This window comes from Heloderma suspectum, chromosome 1 (genome assembly GCF_057233095.1).
Source record: "Heloderma suspectum isolate Gila_16-S chromosome 1, 16-S_ref, whole genome shotgun sequence".
Classification (NCBI taxonomy): Eukaryota; Metazoa; Chordata; class Lepidosauria; order Squamata; family Helodermatidae; genus Heloderma; species Heloderma suspectum.
This window is the reverse complement of record NC_139458.1, coordinates 379,098,715-379,113,004: the sequence shown is the minus strand read 5'-3', so window position 1 is coordinate 379,113,004 and position 14,290 is coordinate 379,098,715. Positions and strand designations below refer to the sequence as shown.

At 41.3% G+C, this 14,290-nt stretch overlaps 1 protein-coding gene across 2 annotated transcripts in view; it reads left to right on the top strand.

The window, feature by feature from the left end:
* The window catches only part of LOC146359914 (zinc finger protein 318-like), a 28,007-nt gene that overhangs the window by 2,019 nt on the left and 11,698 nt on the right, over window positions 1-14,290 (top strand). The window contains exons 2-5 of one of the 2 annotated variants that reach the window (XM_084828413.1): window positions 3,708-4,024; window positions 9,658-9,732; window positions 9,933-10,545; window positions 12,666-14,066. In XM_084828413.1, the coding sequence (XP_084684539.1) occupies window positions 3,708-4,024; window positions 9,658-9,732; window positions 9,933-10,545; window positions 12,666-14,066 (2,406 nt within the window). The remainder of the gene's footprint in view (window positions 1-3,707; window positions 4,025-9,657; window positions 9,733-9,932; window positions 10,546-12,665; window positions 14,067-14,290) is intronic. The other variant, XM_084828414.1, reaches the window with a different exon arrangement.

The following is a 14,290-nucleotide window of genomic DNA, read 5'->3' as shown; positions in this document are numbered from 1 at the left end:
TCTGAGTGTAAGTGAATTTCCATGTCTGAAGCTGTAATCCCCATTGAACATATGGGAGTTGTTTTTGAATAAACATGCATAGAATGACGCAAATGGCCTGGTTCGTAAGGCAACCCTAAGTATGGGTGGTTGTTGCATGTGAACCCTATACTATGGTTTTACTATGGCTTGCTAACTACCACCAATGCAGAGTTCACAACCGAAAAACAAACCATGGGTTTTCTTCCTGGGTGGTTCATGGTTGTTCACTTGTTAAGTCGTGTCCGACTCTTCGTGACCCCATGGACCATAGCACGCCAGGCCTTCCTGTCCTCCGCTCTCTTCCGGAGGTTCATGGTTAACAACCCGTAATTAAACCATAGTGCAGGGTTCACACATAATGGCAACCCATACTTTGGGTTCTTGTTACATGCAAACCAGGCCCCATTCACATGTAATGGCAGCAATTGTGAGTTAATTAACCTGTGATTTGCCTTTGTTGTGCTACTGCCATTTTGAATATATAATCTCTGATCAAAGGTTGCTCTATGATGTGTGAACCCGAACATGGATTAAACAACCCACAGTTAACCTAACAGTTAATTGTATGTTAACTGTGGTTTGTTCAACCCACAATTAACCCACTGACCTGTTTCGCATGTAACGACAGCCCATCGGTTTTAAGAACTGATGGGTTGTCATGTAGGCAGGGTGTGTTGCCTGCAGGATGCCTGCTTTTCAGTTTTAGCACACCACCCACGATCGGCTCCTCTGTAGGTTGCGCAGTGTGACGTCTGAACCCAGACCTCTGGGCTGCTTGGGGGCTAAACAACCCAGTAGTTAACCCATGGTTTGTTGCTGGGTTAACTGCTGGGTTGTTTAACCCCTAACGTCTGCATGTTCCGAGGAAGATAAATCTCACGATTGTGGCGGTAACTATCAAAATGCTTCTTTAAGTGCCTGGCACGTAGATGGTTCAGCCAAATGGGTATGCCTCTATTTCCTGGAAATCATGAAATTGGAAGATGTCGTCTCTCAGCTATTTGGGTCAAGCCCTTTAATGACTTAATAGAGGAAAGCTAGATCATTTGTTGGGAAGCTATTGGGGCACTGGTGTAGTAGGTAGGGGCAGTATCCAATACTGCTGCTGCGCTCCCAATCAGTCTGTTGTGCAAGTCATATTCTCTGCCAGCACAATAAGGAGTAGCTGTTCAAAAAGCATCTCCAGAAACAAGTGGAAACGGTTGTTTCAGGATCAGGAAAGATCAGCAGTGCTTCCTGCTGCAAGCTCAGCTGACCTGCCCCATTTCAGATAAACGTTTTCACTTGTTTCCAGCTTCTCCTGTTAACATTAACTTCCCACTGCACTAGCGGTGGGTCCTGCTAGCTTGCGGGAAGGATTGGATACTGCTCTAGGTCAGGAAAAACGATTTACATGTTGAACAGGATTTGCTGGGACCCCTCAAGGAAGCTCCCAGAGGATGATAAACGAGCACCTGGCAGTCCTCCTTTAGGATCTCCTGGCTAGGAATGAGCTTGTGATCAGCTCAGCCAAGTGAGCAGGTGCCTTCTCTAAAGATTCGTGGTGTCAGAAAAAGAATTTTTCCTTTCTGTCTCCAGATGAAGATCATTGTCCTGAACCACAGATTAAGTAATTGTATCATATAGCCCTTTAATCTAAAGACACACGAGTCCTGAAAACTGATAGAACCAACATTTACCTGAATTTGTAGACTGGTGACCTGCTTCCCAAATGTTCTGAAAAACAAATGACTGAAAAATAGGGTGATAACTGACTGGAGAGTCAGTGTCCAGATTAGAAGGTTAAAAATACTCATAGCCTACATAAGAAGGGGGATAAGATAAACTACCTCCAGGTTACACTAAGTAGTCTGGCAGCTATGGTTATAATCCTGCCCATGACAGCATGTGATGTAGTTGTGTTACATGGGTGGAGTGTATGGAACTTATACTGAGCAGTGTGAGCAAGATTTCTGCCCAAGGTGGCCAAGCCTATATCTTCACAAATAGCCCCCTCCTCTTTCAGCAGCATCCATTGTATTATAGGTGCTGGAGAAGTGTCAGTGTCTGTTTTGGGGGCTTTCTGTATTCTCTCTTTCCCTCCCCCTGCCTGGCAAAAAAACCCTGCCTTTTGATCCCATCACTACCAACTATGGTTGCTATGGTTAAACACCTTAGTACTTAAGAGCAGAAAAGTTTTGTAGGGATTTGGTTTTAATACTTGGTAATCTCTCTTGAGCAGATAGGGGCCAAGCAGCTGGCACAGTACCGACTTTCTTGTGACTGGTTAATACGATTCAAAATGTGTTTGAATGCACCATGCATTTGATTGCCAGCACCAAAACCAGTTGATGACACCAGTCTTTATTAGACTTCAGGAAACAAAACCCTTTGCTCTTCATGTTAAAGAGAGTATTCTTTAATCAATAACTTTCACTGTCTGAAACCGTATCTAGTCATATCCAGTATCTTGAAATGGTTAATGCACTACTTTATGTACATATTTGCCGCTCTGTTTGTGATGTGCCAGAATAATACTTCTAAAAAATGGTTTGCATAAGTTCATCTTTTGTAAAGCTGCACAACGGGTGGGATAAATGGTACTATGTCTCCACTGTGATTTACCTCTTTTCCCTCAGGTGCTGTGCAGTATTGTTCCACATTGCTTACAACAGCTTAGTAGTAGATTGTCTGCTCATTTATTAGAAATGTTTCCTCTCAGTGTTCGTATGCTTTGATGTCTGTCCTTTTTTGGGATTCTTTTTTTTTTTTTTTTTTGCGAGTGGAGCAGTTGCTCAGTCTCACTTGCTTATCAATAGGCCTATAGGTGGATGACAAGGAACAAGGATACAAGTGTTCTGTCATATGCTGGCAATCAGAATTTCCAGTTGTGGGACTTTCATTCACTTGCTGCCTTGTACTGTGGCAAGATAGTATGTGAATTTTCCAGAAAAATGTGAATCCTATTTTTCCAGAGCCCTAAATTGATTTGAATCTGATTTAGCTTGTTTGGATTATATATCAATTTTTTGTTTTTAATTTAGCCCATTCATATACATACGCACACACACAGGTTTACAGATCAATAGATGGTATATGTGTGTTTTGTTCATTTTTAGTTTTAATTTAGCCCCTGTTTATGCATGTATATGTGCATTGTGTGTATATACGTGCACGGGTGTGCAGACATCTATAAACCAATAGACTGTGTGTGAGAGAGAGGGAGAGATACTTTAGCTTCCAAGATATAATCACTTAACTAAAGTGTAATATGCTACAACTTTGAAGTTGTATGTTTCCAACCAGTATGCTACTAATTAATGAGACATTGCATTCCTAGAAATGGAGGATTTTCTGTAGAAAAATATAGTAGTAGAGAATGTTCTGTCCCACACCGCTGGTTGCAGATTTAAATTAGATACTTTAATTGGTTTAAATGGCACAATTTGAAATCTAGTTATATTGCCTGTGTACACATTTATTCTTTGGTGTCTTCTGTGCAGATGATGTTAGTTACACGTGCGCTGTGTGTTTTAAATTGTCACCAACACAGTAAAATCTGCATGCTACAGTGTAATTGCCTTATTTTTTAGTTAGCATCATGTACCTCAGTTGTAATTTATTTGGTTATGTTGGGAGGATTCTGATTACTGTTGTTGATAAAAGAGTAGCTTATATGATGGAATTGCATTTTTCTTCAATTTTAGAGACATTCTCCAGGCCAGCGCTCACGTTCTCCAGGCCGGCGCTCACAATCTCCACGCTCATGTTCTCCACGCCGGCGCTCACGTTCTCCACGCTCACGTTCTCCGGGCCGGCGCTCACGTTCTCCAGGTCGACGCTCTCCAAGCCGACGTTCACGTTCTTTAAGCCGGCGCTCTCCAAGTCGACACTCTGAATCTTCAGTGGAACAGAGCTTGCGGATAACAGTTGGCAATGACCGTTATGGCATTGACACACCTGAGAGAAAGAGATTATCTGATAGACTAGGCTCACCTGTTGATAGTCTGAGTGATGTGGACAGGTATGGTTCTCTGAAGATCGGTATCTCAGAATTATACTTTCTGGTTATTATTCCATGGATGATATAAAACACGGGAAGGTTGCTGCAAGATGGTGTAGAAAAAATATTGGTGTCGTTAAACTGCAACTCCCCTCAGCCCTGTCCAGCATGGCTGATAGCAAGGGTCAATGAGAGTTGCGGTCCAACAACATCTGAGGGGCCATAACTTGCCCTCCCCTGGTGTATGGGAATGCAGCCACAACCTACAATGTATCCTCTTGAAAGCAAAGATAACATTATGTAGTACAAATTAGGCTTAAAATGAGTAAATAGGTGGCTATTTGTACTCTGTATTTAGTTCCAAAGACTCCTGTTTGTATTTCAAATTCTCTTGTTAGAATCCTGAGAATCTGGGGAGTGGGGTGGGTGGGGGTGTTTTTCGTTTGCCCATTTGACTGGAGTAAAGTTTGACCCTAGAATGTCAACATTTCTAATGTAGTTCTAAATGCTAGAGAAGGTGGCTTCCTCTGCTGTAAGTACGTGCAGAAACAGTAGGGTGTTCACATTTTAGTCTGAGGATAATACATAGGAGGGTATTTTTCATGAAATGTGAAGAGTAGTTTAGCCCTCAGGTAACCCACACCAGGTGGGTGGGTTTGCATATTGATAATGGCTGGCTGGCAGGCACTACAGCTCCTTGAGGGTAAATTAACCTTTGATGGGCTGTCATGCCATACAAACCAGGTCCTTGTCTAATCCTTCAGCATTGTTGATGACAATGGCAAAAATAAACTTGCTGTGATTCCAGGAAGTGTAAGCGTTGCAGGGAGAATGGACCATTTACAGTTCATTTGAATTGTCATAGTGAGCATCGAGGAAATAGAATTGCCACGTACACAGTCCTACATAAGGTAGGCCACAAAAGACTTGGACTCGTGCGCATCCAATGTAGGACGCTAAGTGTGAATTGTGGCCTGTTTGTTTATATAGGTTGTTCCCATACAGTCTGTCCACTCTTGTACTGAACATGAATAGGGGTGAAGTCTAGCGTTGCATGAGCAGAGTTCCACTCATCCAGGGGGACCTGCCCCTTTCCTCCCCACTGCAGCCCCCCATGTCCCCGCCCTCAAATCTGATCCAGAGGGTCCCAACCCTCCAGAGCAGTTTTTGAGGGCGGGAGCGGGGAATCACTCCCTTCTGACTGAAGTGGCAGTTCTGTCAGCGGAAGGAGGTAATTGGATGCTACCTTATGTGCATAAGCTCTGGATCATATTAAATACCCAGGATAAACTACCACAGTCCCACTCACATAGGATGCATACAGTAAGGACCCACAGTGGCAGCAGGGTATCTTGTACTAGCATCAGTGGTAACTGGTGAAAGTAAGTCTGCATTTGAGCACACAAGAAAGTTTTGCATGATCATTCATGAATAAGATCAGGTAGGAGATGGACAAAAGTACAAAGTTCAGTTTTGAATCCTTTTTTCTTGGTTGAAATCAGTCTACAGTACTGTTTTGCATTTTTCTGCTCATTTTATCTTCAGTGGATTCTGATATCAGGAGTAAGCAGCGTGAACAGATGTGGGACTGAATCAGTTTGTTTTCTGAAAACTAATGCCTGTTGGAAAAAGGATGAAACACCCTTTTAGTAAATGTACTGTTCCTTGATTACAGTTTAGCAGCTATTTAAGATTTGTATGTTCCTGCAGGTGCAGAAAACCATGTAAATATTTAGATTATAATTTACTTGGGCAGCTCAAACATCCTGTTTTTGTGATCCAATTTTAGGGACTATGTTTCCTCTGCAGCTTACCATTGATCAGAGTAGTTCTCTATTTAGAATAGGGTTATATACATGAAGACACATGTGCATGGAAAGAGTTTAAAACAAACCCAATAGGAATAACGTGAATTAATGGAGAGTTCTAACGTATTTTCACTTCATAGTGAAAATGAAGTGAAATAGCGAAACCTTCATAGCTTTTACTACTACAGTGAAGGTTGCTTGGTGACCTGCAGTCAATGTTGTCTGGCTAGAAGCAGTATAAACACACATCATTGGGTGTTTCTCAGTATTGAAAGTGAAAATGCCTTGTTCCTCAGGGAATTGTTGCTTTTAGACTGAAACCACTTTAATTTTGTTTTTCTGATATTTGAAGGTGCAAAATGAGAATTGAGAGTTTGTTTGAGACATGAAATGCAAGAGCAATACCAAACTAAGAATAAGAAAGACACAGTTGGGACCTGCAAAAAAAATATTGTAGTGTCCTCTGCTTTAATCTGCCGTGCTCCTGGTACTTCTGTAAACCTTGGGTGTCCCCACACCTGCCGATAACTTCCTCTTGTGTAGGGGTGGTGCCCTTTTGTCTGCATAAAGATCCATAGTAGGAGACTTCAGTTTGCTCTTCGTATATAGAATTCTTCTGGGTTATATCCAACAATACAGTAGTAGAAAAATTACAAGTGTAGCATTCTGCTAGCGTTTTATTTATATTACTTCTATATTGCTAGCATTTTTAAAAATCCCTTATCAGTTCACATTAACATGTGTATATATAATACAATATATAAACAACATAAACAGTAAATAATTAAAAACTTTACAAGAAGAATGACAGTAAAACAGGGCACTGACATAATCCATAACAGGTTAGGGAAAGCCTGTGTGAGCAAGTATGTTTTCAAGAGGTATTTGAAACTTAACACAGTTTCTGCCTCCTGGACCACATGTGAGAGAGTGTTCCAGGGGGTGGGTACCACTACTGAGAATGATTGCTTATGTATGGTTACCTGGTGGCACAACTGCATTAGTATGTCAACAGTTTTGAGTACCTTAGTTTTTTTCTTAAATTTAAACAATATAATGGAAGCACATTCTATTGTCTTTTAATAAGTCTTCCAATGTAATTTATATGTAATACTAACCTGTGATTTATTTAACCCATGGGTTGTTAAATTCTTGGACCTGGTTCCCATGGGTTGTTATGCACAAGCGGGAAAGAGCAGGCACATTGCCTCCTATGTTCCTGTTACTTCAGCTTTTAATCAACCTACAATCTGTCATGACATGCAAACCCAGAGCACTGGGTTATCTAGGAACTAAACAACCCAGTGTTTAACCCATGTTTTTAGCCCCTAACAACCCAGCAGTCCGGGTTCACACGTCATACTCAACCACCTATGAAAGAGCCGATCATGGGTTGTTGATTAAAAGCAGCTGGCATGCTGCAGGCAGCATGCCTACTCTCCCACTCGTCCCCAACTGCCCATGGATTGTTTAAGTCATGGGCTGTCATTACATGTGAACCTAAACCATGGGTTATTGGGCCAGGCTATCGAAGTGGTAGGCAATAGTGGTAAAAAAAACCCCAAACCACCCAGTTGCTCTACATGCCAGTACTACAGCACCCCCAGAGACATTTGGAATATAGGTAGGGAGCGGGCAAAGGAGGAGGCAAATAAAGAACTCTGGGATTGAGGAAATAAACCATGGGTTGTTCAGTTATCTGTTAGACAAAGGGCTGTTTTGCATTATCACAGTGGGGCTATTATAGGGTTGTTTGAGAGTTGTTTCCCCCTCCAACAAGCCATGCCACCCTGGTTTGGATAACATGATAAGCCATGATGGGGCGGTGATTATATAAATTGGGACTGGCATGCACCGCAGCTCTCAACAAGCCACTGTGGCATGTTTAAAGTATAGTGATCATGAGAACTCTGTCAAAACATAGGACAACAAATCTTGGCCCAGTTGCACAAGGATAAAAATGGGGTTTCCGCAAGTGGTAGAACCTTTGTGGTAGCTAAATGATACTGTTGGATGCAACCCACTGTCTGTTCTTTGAGTTACATCATCGCTCTGAAGCTAATTACAATCTTGGTGATGAAAAGAGAATCATATTTCAAGTCTTTTCCAATGGATAGGCTGATCCTGTGAACCCATTTTTAACTGTGTAGCAGGGCCTATAGTGGTTGAAGCTACTATGGCTAAACCAAAGTCGTTTGTTTGAGAAGATGGAACAGAGTTGTCCAGCTGAAATCCCATTTGCCATTTTCCACTGTATTCTCCAGGCCACTTGCTCATGACTGCAAGGGTAAATTGATTTAAATCAAAGTGATTTTAAATCATGATTTTAATCAGCCAGAAAAACTCCCAGTTTAAATCATTTATTTAAATCCAGTTTCCCATTGACACTACTATATGTATTTCCTAAACAGTGGTACAGATCTGAGCACTAAACCATGTTAATTTACAACTGAATAAGAATATTATTTACACTGTTGTTTAATTCTTACAACCAGGCCTTGCAGTTTTTTTCTTGCACTTTATGAAAGTTACATGCTTTCCTTTTTAACCTATAAAGATAATTTCTTTAAAATAGTCCCATATGGGGTCTTCTTATCAACCAGCACCCATGACAGTTTGTGAGGTTAAGTATAGGATTATAGGAGCCTATGTACTGGACAATATCATTTTCTCTTCTTTCCAGTTTTACTTCTTCACTTTGCCTTGGCTATTGGGCAGACTAGAGTGGGTTTTTTTCATCAGATGAAAATGAAATGCTTATGTTTTGAAGGGAGAGTAAGTACTCGTATGGGAAAGATTATCAAATTGGTTCTTTGTTTAAATAGAAGAACGTCCTGTATCTGGTAGAGGCCCTGATTCATTTTAGAGGTTAATAAGGTGTCATTCATATTATTTAATATTAACCTAGTTATTGTATCAAAGAAACTTGGTATTTACATTTTGAAAAATTAATATGCAATTTACATTTTTAAAATTAGATCTTTTGGATTAAAAAAAATCTGTTATCCACCTTTGTTCCTTATTTATTTAAATGATGTAATATTAACCAAGCTGATATTTAGATTATTTAATATTAAGCTAGTACTTTAAGAGAACCTCAGTATTTGCATTTTTAAAAATGGATAATTTTTAATGGTATTTTAAAATTGTTTTTTACCCATCCTGTTGTGCAAAGTATTAGGACTCTGAACAGATTGTAAAGACCCTTAGAATGCCACTCTGTATATCAGCTCCTATCAAAATGGCATTGCTGTGCTGTTCAAGGATTCTATACTGCTCATAATATCAGGCCATAAGAAATCAGTAAATTTAGGGGGCAGTCCTATCCCGATGTTTGTAAGCCTCTGAACTTGGAGACTTACAGGCATCCGATGCAGAGTGGGAGGAACAGACCTTTTTGCTTTCTCGCCTGTCTAGCTGGGGCGATGCAGAGGAGGAGGGAAGGAGGCTGGGGAGGCATTGACATACTCCATAAGCTGGCCTCTCCAGCCCCCTCCCTTCACTATCCACTGGAATGCCCTCTGTATCTCCTGTGAGGTTGCTTTTCCAATCTCGGAGAGCAGCCAGCATGGTTCTCTCCACACCAGCTGCGAGGGGGAGGGGGCGGGGAGTGTGGATTTCTGGATCTGAGGTCAGAGCGCTGTCTCTGACCTTAGATCCAGAAATCTGAAATATCCTATCTCTCCCCACTCCCCAAGTAGCTGTCTAGGGGCCCTAGGATTGCTCCCTCAATTACAAATTAAATGAATATATATTGTACCTTCACTGTTTTCTTTTTAAGAAAATATTTGAACTGATAAGAAAAACAAGTTTCTTACTTGGATATTTGGTTCATATTGTCTTCAGAATGTTACTACAAAATGAGAACTACAATAATGTTGCTGACAAAAGAGGGAATCATGCTATTTCCCATGCTAACAGGTAAAAATGCTGTTCCCACTTGTCACCTTGATAGAAGTTGTGCATCCCTAGACAGTCAGACCCATGTGTGCATGCTCAACATCAGACCAAGAACAAAAAATCTCAATATAATTTGGAATCGTAAAATAATTAAGTATAGTATAGTTCAGGGGGTGTCATACCAAGTTGCTGATGTAACTCATATATGCCTCTCTTGTCAGGGATGACTTGGCTGATGGTCCAATCTTTAGCAGAGGCCTTTCACATCCTCGAAGCCTTGAGCGATATCCCTCTCATGAGGCAACTCCTTCTAGTCCTTTCAGTATGAGACATGATGAAGACTATCACAGTAGGGATGTTTTTGTCCACCAGTCGGACTATACCATGAACTATGACCATCTACACGATCAACCAAGAGAAATTGATAGGGGTGGTGAACTACTTAGGAAGTCCCTGTATTCATCAGAGGATAGAGGGCGAGAGCCAAAGCGCCCTCGATATGACAGAGATGACAGACTGCTTGATATGAGCATAGAGCCTCAGGGTTTTGTGCCAGCGACACGAAACTATCGTAAACGAAGTCTTAGTAGAAGCCCAAGCCCAACATACCTGGATGAGGATTTCCGTGAACTTGAAAGTGCTAGGAGAAAAAGAGAAGAGGAGGAGCTGAGCAGAAATTTGAGTCGAGAACTGCCTACCAGCAGCTACATGATGCCTGGCTCAACTAACCCAGTACAGTCTTCTGAACCTCGGTACCTTTATAGACCTGATGACGCACCAGCAATGCCCAAAAAATCTATATTGAAGAAACGTGTAGAAGATTTTTCTGTGCAGGTTTGAGCTGTATTCTTCCCCTCTTTGTTAAACTATCAGTTACACTTTGCTGCTTTTTATTTAATCTTAAATCTTAGTATTTAACTTCATCTCTGTTAATCTTTGAAACTGACACCCTCAGAACACTATCTAGGCTGCACTCACTGTTGTGGAGTTGATTTAGTATGAATCACTGTATAATCCTCATCTTGCATCCTATTTGGCTCAGAATGAGGACATTTAACACGTTCTAAAATTCAAGCATCAAACTTCTTGATGAGGTCTTTCCTTTTAAAAGTCATTGTGTGAGGTAGAGATGTCCCAGAGAAGTGTGAAGTGACATTTTAGTGACATATAATGGACTAAAGTTTAGAACAAAAATGCAATAACTTTTAATGGATGTTTGGCTTTTTCTACATATACTTTCAAAACCCCTAATTCACATAAATGAAAAGGTGCTAATAACATTGAACACGTTATTAAAACTGAACTTGATCTTTTGTAGTTTTATAGTGGAAAAATAAACGAAATGGTCTGGTTTGGACATAACGTTAACCCATGATATAAGATGCTGAATTCTGGATTGTTGTGATGTGTGAACTCAGCCATGCTAACAAACCGTAGTTTGTAAACCACGAACAACCCAGAAAGAGAACCCATGGTTTGTTGTTGGGTTGTGAACTCTGGATTGCTTAAACCATGGGTTGTCATTATGTGTGAACCCAGAGCCGTGGGTTGTTCATAGGTTGTTTTGCCAGAGGCAGCGAGCAAGAATGGTAAAAAAAACAAAACACACAAACCCAGCCACACTTCATGCCATTACTACAGTGCTGCAAAGGCATTTGAGGTACAGGGAGGGAGGAGGCAGAGGAAGAGGCAAATAAACAACCCAGGGGCTGAGAAAACAAACCATGATTTGTTCAGTCATCTGCCAGAAACCCTTGGTGGGGCAGCAAAGCATGGATTAGCATTATGTGTGAACCAGACCAGTATATAATAACTTTGTATAGTATGATCAAGAATGGTTTTTATCAGAGCTGTATCTCCGGATTTTGTATTGACTTACAAAGCATTATTGCAACTCAGTTCTCCTGAGTGAAATGTAGATGAAATAAGAGTAACAATATTCAAATCTGTATAGAGGATGGAATGAACAAGTTAGCTTTTTATCCAGTAAATTTAGGATCATCTAGAGCAGAATTTTTCTCATCTTGAAATTGAGGAGCCCAATACAACTATTACAAATTGTGTTTAAACAAATATGCTATCTATGACCTGCCAAGTATTTCTTTGGCATTCCTCTCTCTCACATAGTTTCAGCATAGAAAAAAATCAGCTGATTTCTGAAAATGGTAACAATATGCCCAACTGACCTTTCCTCATGCAGCTGCCATAACTAGAGCTGTACAGAATATTTGTTTATGAACATCTTATTGCAAAAACTTGTTTGAGGAGTATAAAATGCTACCTTCAAATGTCCAAAGACACATTTTTGATAGCTGTTTGTCACCATTCATAGCTACAGTGTCCCTTGTCTGCTACTCTTTTGACATGATTTTTCTTCTCCTTCACCCATGCTGAGTGATCCCAGCCAATCAGGGATCATGGAATGAACGTGATGGTGCCATGTAGCCAATTTGGCTTCATGGCAGTATTACTGAGAGCAAACCAAGCCCTCTTATTTCCCACACTCTGAATGAGGGTGGGGTGAAGACAGTGAATATACAGCTATTCTCAAGCAGTTGGACTGACACGCTGTATTGGCAGTTTCGTTGTTCATCAGCACAATGTGGCAAGAAAGAATATCAGGCTGGGCTTTTCAGCAATGGGAACATGTTTCCTCCTCCTCAAATATCCACCCTCTTTTTCAGCATCTGGTGAAACTTTTTGTCAAGCAGAGGCATTTTTTGTGGGTAGTGAAAGTTTGGCCCAGCCCTATTCATAAAATATCCATAATATGCCAAAATAACCAATATTTTTGAACCCCTGGATCTGTTTTATTCTCATCTTTCTCTCCTTACAATTTCCTGTTAATGTTTTAAACAGTTGTCTGTAATCCCTTTATATATCTTATGGATCGGGATGTTGATCAGTTTCATTATGGAATGTAGTAACTAATGACAGTTCTCTTTATTTTTTAGCCTGAAGTGTTTTCTAGCAGTTCTACCTCTGTCAAAGAGCCCCCACTTCTTTCAAATAATCCTCCTTTGCCCCAGCGTAGCAGCATTGCTCCTTTTTCATTGGAGGTAGAGAATTTCCTCAAACGGTTCAACAAAAATGCAGTTGCGGAGTCTACCACTAAGGAGTCTCAAGGCAACGTTCATGATTGGAGACCATATTCTGGCCTACAACAAAACAACTTTTCTTTTGAACAGAACTCTGGGAGTTTTTTAAAACAGAAAGAGCCTCATGAGTCAACATCGGAGCCTGTTGACAGGCACAGTGACTTCTTGCTTCCTCACGAAAGAGTCAGCCAGGATGGGAGTGGCTTTTCACGCATTCTGGGCATGATGGCAGATTCTACCAGTGCTCAAGAGAAGAGAAGGCGCAGCTTCCCAGATGACATTGAGGATGAAGAGAAATTTCTTTATGGTGATGATGAGGATGTCTCTAACGTTGACTCACCCTCTACTCAAAAGCTAACGGTGAGCAGCGAGAGAGAGTCTATGAGCCAGAAAGTAAATTCTCCACCTCCTTCAAGTCCACCTGTAAAACCAGACACCTCAGAAGAGTCCAGGCCAGAGTATGAGAAGATCCATGACTTGCTCAAAACTATTGGTCTTGACATTGGAGTGGCTGAAATTGGTAAACTTGCGGCCCGCACTCAGGAACGACTCCATGGGAAAAAACCATCTCGTTCTCCTGATCGTCATTTGGTGGCTTCTCGTAAACCAGAATCTCGGGAGAGGCGCCACAGTCGAAGCAACACCCATTCTCCAGAATCGAGCCAGAAGCGCTCTCTCTCACCTTCTGGTTCCTTCCCACCATCTAAAGATATGTCCTCTGTTTCGAACTCTGAGCACAATAAAAGCAAAACTGTAGGGCAGGATAATCCTGCAGGCACACCAGAGCGGTCTGTTCCCCCAATATCTCTAATCCCATCAGCTCCACCTTCTCTTCCTAATTTGTCTCCTCCCACATCTGTTTCTCAGTATAGAGTTTCACGCTTTTCAGCATTCCCTGCAACTCAACTGCCACAAAACTATCCATCTCCCACAATGGCCCCTCCTGGCTATGATGCATATGGGCACTACATGGCTTACGCAGCTTCTGGCTGGCCCATGTACGCTCAGCAGGCTGACCCTGCGCTTTCGGACGTACATGGGCTTGTCACGCTGACAGTGCCACCAAATCCTACACGACCCAACCTCAGAGTTATTGAGACAGTTTCCACAGGCAAAGGGACTCCTGATATCAAGAGGGATGAGTCTGTGCTTGTGCAAATCCCTACTGGTGCTCCTTACTCCATGCCCCAGTTCTCTCAGCCTTCTCTCAAGGAACGAATATCTGATGAAAGAAATCGGGCTTCTCAGAAGCAAAAGGTGAGTATTTTAAACTTGCTTTGATAAATATTTGCTTGCAGCACATAGTCTAAAGGTGTAAGAGTGCTGAATATCTGTGTCTATTTTTCAATCTTTTCACCTTTCAGCATATCAGAACTTTTGCCTGCAATGTACTTGTTGCTAGTGAGAAGTGAATAGTTGTATTGTTTCCTTATAGGCATACTTTTAAATATACATAATGCATTTGCGCTTGCACATATTTA